Source organism: Teleopsis dalmanni, chromosome 1, assembly GCF_002237135.1.
Source record: "Teleopsis dalmanni isolate 2A chromosome 1, ASM223713v2, whole genome shotgun sequence".
NCBI lineage: Eukaryota > Metazoa > Arthropoda > Insecta > Diptera > Diopsidae > Teleopsis > Teleopsis dalmanni.
The window spans coordinates 92778752-92782880 of NC_051846.1; the positions used below are offsets into that span (position 1 = coordinate 92778752).

Genomic DNA, 4129 nt, shown 5'->3' on the forward strand with positions numbered 1-4129 from the left:
GGTTCCATAACCTAAGTGGTCGCCAGGTACCAAAGGAAGTGCAAATATTGTTGAGCTTCGGCCCAAAGTATAGCCCTATCAAAACACCTACTATAAAGGACTTGTACGTAGCTTTGGATAGCTATAATGAAATATATCAGAATCAATTTATAAATTTAAACTACCAAAGTCCATTTGAGATGCAGCTGCATTATACTCAATTTTTAAAAGCCATAGAAGATTATCAAGAACCTCAGCAAACTCAACAAATATTATTTCAGTTATATAAGTATACTTCCGAATATTTACAATCACAAAAAGATTTGATAATAATACAAGCAGATAAAGGCCAGTCTACATGCTTGATGAAAAGATCTGAATATATACAGAAGATGTATGTGTGGATAAACCATAACCTAGAGATAGGATCCTACATTTTGTATACAGAAAACCAACGAGCCTTGTTTTATTGCTTAGCTGCAAAATATCCAAGAATAGTTAAGCCACTTATTAGATGGCATCGACAGGAACCGTCTTCATTTCCAAAGTCTATACTAATAAGCTAGCAACAAATGTTAACAATATCCAGTCCTACCTTACCATATCTATATGGCACCGTGAAATTACACAAAAAGGAGCAACCTATGAGGCCCATTTGCAGTCCGCTAGGTTGGTACATCCATCCACTCCATTAGTTAATACATCATGTGTTAAAAAGGACCTTGTCAAACCGCATGTCCGCACACAATCTGATCAATATGAGCTGTTTAACAGGGCATATCTTACAGCTTCAGCCTTTACCAGGTTATGTATTCGTGTCCATGGACATAAGAGACATGTATCCAAGAACCAATTTAACATCCCTCTGGCGCACCTTGAAAAATCTTATGTGCTTGCCTTGGTTTCTTGAATCATGTCCTATACCCATATCAATGCTTAATATGGCATTAGAGTATATATTAAATACTGGGAACTATTTTACCTTTGAAGATAAATGCTATATTCAGGCAGAAGGGTTACCACAGGGAGGTGCAGCCTCTGGAATCCTGGCAACAATTCATCTCGACTCCCAAATAGAGATCCACACTCCAGCTTTATTTCATAAGCACAAAGTGCATTCTTGGTGGAAGTACGTCGATGATGTCCTATTGTATATGTCACGACACGATATAACTTCTTTTATGGATACATTTCAAGAGTTGGTGGGTTATGAAATCACCTATGAGATAGAAACCGAAAATCCATCATTTGACAATTATCCAACCATATCTTATTTAGATTATAATATCATACGTGCACCATCTGGATATCTGATATCCTTGTATCGGAAAAAACAACAGTCAATGAGGATACTGCACTATACGTCACATATCTCCTTCCAAGTCAAAAGATCAACTTTACTTTATCATTTACGACGTATTATTTATAGAACTAGTATAGAGTACTTAGAACGGGATCTATATAATTGTATAACACAAATCCTGATAAATGCTTATCCATACGCAATGATCCAAGATGTGCTACATCATATCTCCATATCGTATATGCAACAAAGTTCTAGATACATCCAAAAGCCAACATACGCACGTTATCAATTGAAAACTAAATATATAAGAACATCATCCTATCCTGGTTTGCAAGATAAACGTCCGCGTCCACGTCGATATAGGAGAAGCCTTGTATTCAGCTGCGACGAAATATCAAAAATACTTATGCAAACAACAAATATCTTCCATAAGGAGATTCAACCTTTCTCACGCTCTGAAACATTATATACCATGCTAAACATGTCCTTACGATCTATTTCTTCTTCTACAACTACTATAACTCCGCGTCACCATATACTAATGGTCAGTTGTCAAATATGCGGAATAGGAATCTTTTGTACCGGCAAAGGTAATCCCACTGAAATCATAGAAGATATATGTCGGGATCCACAGTCACCTATCTCAATTCATATGGGCTTATACCAGCATAATGGAATAACACGTTATGTCAAATTGCCAATCAATACTGATATGCAAATACAAGATCAACTATATATCTATCAACAAATATATCGATCAATGGGCATAGAGTGGAATAGTTCACAAAAATACAATATAATCCCGCGTTTTATAGTACTTGGATTGAAAGCATATTTAGAGAAGGTACCAACAAAATTACCTATTGAGCGGCAAAATCGACGCAAATTAATAACTCTAAATAGATGTAATTACCAAAGTTGCAAACTACACATTATATTAAGCATTAAAAGCATTAAAATATGTATAATCACCCATTTTATATATACAATTACCCATTATTATATATTTGTAATTTTTATCTCTTAAAAATTTTTTATGAAGAATCAATTATATGCATCTCAAGTATCCACACCTAAACTTGTAACTTGAAAACAGAAATATATACAATATACTTAACAATTTACAAATAAATATGCTCAAAACTTTTGCACGTATTTCACCATGATTAAATTTAAATGAAATTTAAACGAAAATTTAAAAGAAAACAACAATATATATATACAAATAACTTCTATATGCTACTTAACAGTACTGCAAATATAACAATAGCTGCGTTTCAGCAAACATGATCCGCTCAATGATCTGGATCATCTTTGCTGAAACGATACGGATCACGTTTCAAAATAATTGGCAACGCATGAAATATGCCAGTTGGGTTTGTGCACAAAATTTTTTGATTTATGTGAATAATTTTGGCGCTAAAAAAATAAGTGAGAAAATTTTGAATACAAAAAATCTAAAAAGTGGAAAATAAATAAAATCTGTTGATATGTCTGAAATATGAAATCTTCAATTTAATTCTATAGTAAATAAATGGAAATTGCAGATTTTATTAGAATTATCGAGCAAAACTGACTTCTCCATTTTCTTTTTAAACACTAGTCCAAGTGTATTAAGCTCAAGGGATGAAGTGCATCAGCATGGATATAGTGGAAATTTTATGGAAACGATCAATAATTGTCCCGTTAAAGATTATTTGATTGGTGTTTGCGCATAAAAAATACAATTGCTATATATTAATTATGTTTTATATTTTAATAGATTTGTTAATAAAATCCAATCAGCAAATACAAAATAACCGTGGTGGTCACAATTGAACGAGAGCAATGAAGGAAATTTACATATTTTTGTGGTATATGGCAAATATAAATACTTTTCGCGAATTTGGTATTTGTTTTGGCATACCAAAAGCTTCTGTATGCAGAATAGTTGAAAGAACTAGTGTTTAGCTTATATCAATTACAAAATTTCCGTTCGTGATTGACAGCACACATGTTAAAATAAATGAACCTCACCTTAGCAATTAGGCTTATTTCAGAAGGAAGCATGAATATAGCTTAAACTTGCAGGTAGTTTGCAATGGTTTTTTATAAACGTGTATGTTGGAGAGCCTGTTTCCTTATGTATTGTTCTGTTTTAATTAAATAAATGTATTCAACTTAATTTTTAAATATTCATTTCAAATTAATTGATTTTTATAAATTATCAAACAACACTTTTTTAATAATAGTAAAACGTAAATAATTAAGGTAATAATTTTAATTAATTTGAATAATTTTAATTTATAATAATAGTAATAATTAAAATATTACTTTAAACGAAGAAATAAATAATAATGACATATTAAATAAATAAGTACATAAAATAAATAAGTACATAAAATAAATAATAAATAAATAAATATAAATGTAGATTTATTTGTTTATAATTTTTCTACACCGTTGCGTCGCATTGCCAACCTCATTTGCATTAAAATACGTTCCACTTTTATCTTTTACATACATTCCACATTGAACCAAAAAGCGAACCAGATCAATTGCTGGTCTTGCAAAAACAATGGGGTATTGTTTTTGTTTTGCATGTAAAATTGAGCGGATCATGTTTGCTGAAACGCAGCTAATATAATTAATATGTTCATATTTAGGATACTAATCATAGATATTGCAAACAATAAATAACTTTACATACTTTACTATATCCCCTTATATGTATATAATCCATATATTTAAAGTATCAACAATGTATACAAATTATATATTCTATATGCTTGTGGTGAGAATCAACAAAGTAGGCTAAAATTGTCAGATTCTCTGATATTTAAAAATATTTTATTTAAAAATATT

At 31.0% G+C, this 4129-nt stretch overlaps 1 protein-coding gene across 1 annotated transcript; it reads left to right on the forward strand.

Annotated features, from left to right (window-relative positions):
* Positions 1-1181: 1181 nt before the first annotated feature.
* Positions 1182-2375, forward strand: LOC119688242 (the record flags this gene model as incomplete). Its single annotated transcript, XM_038102925.1, is given in 2 exon segments — positions 1182-2190; positions 2350-2375. Coding segments are annotated over 2 exon segments (1035 nt in total), but the record flags the coding sequence as incomplete, so codon positions are not given.
* Positions 2376-4129: the final 1754 nt, after the last annotated feature.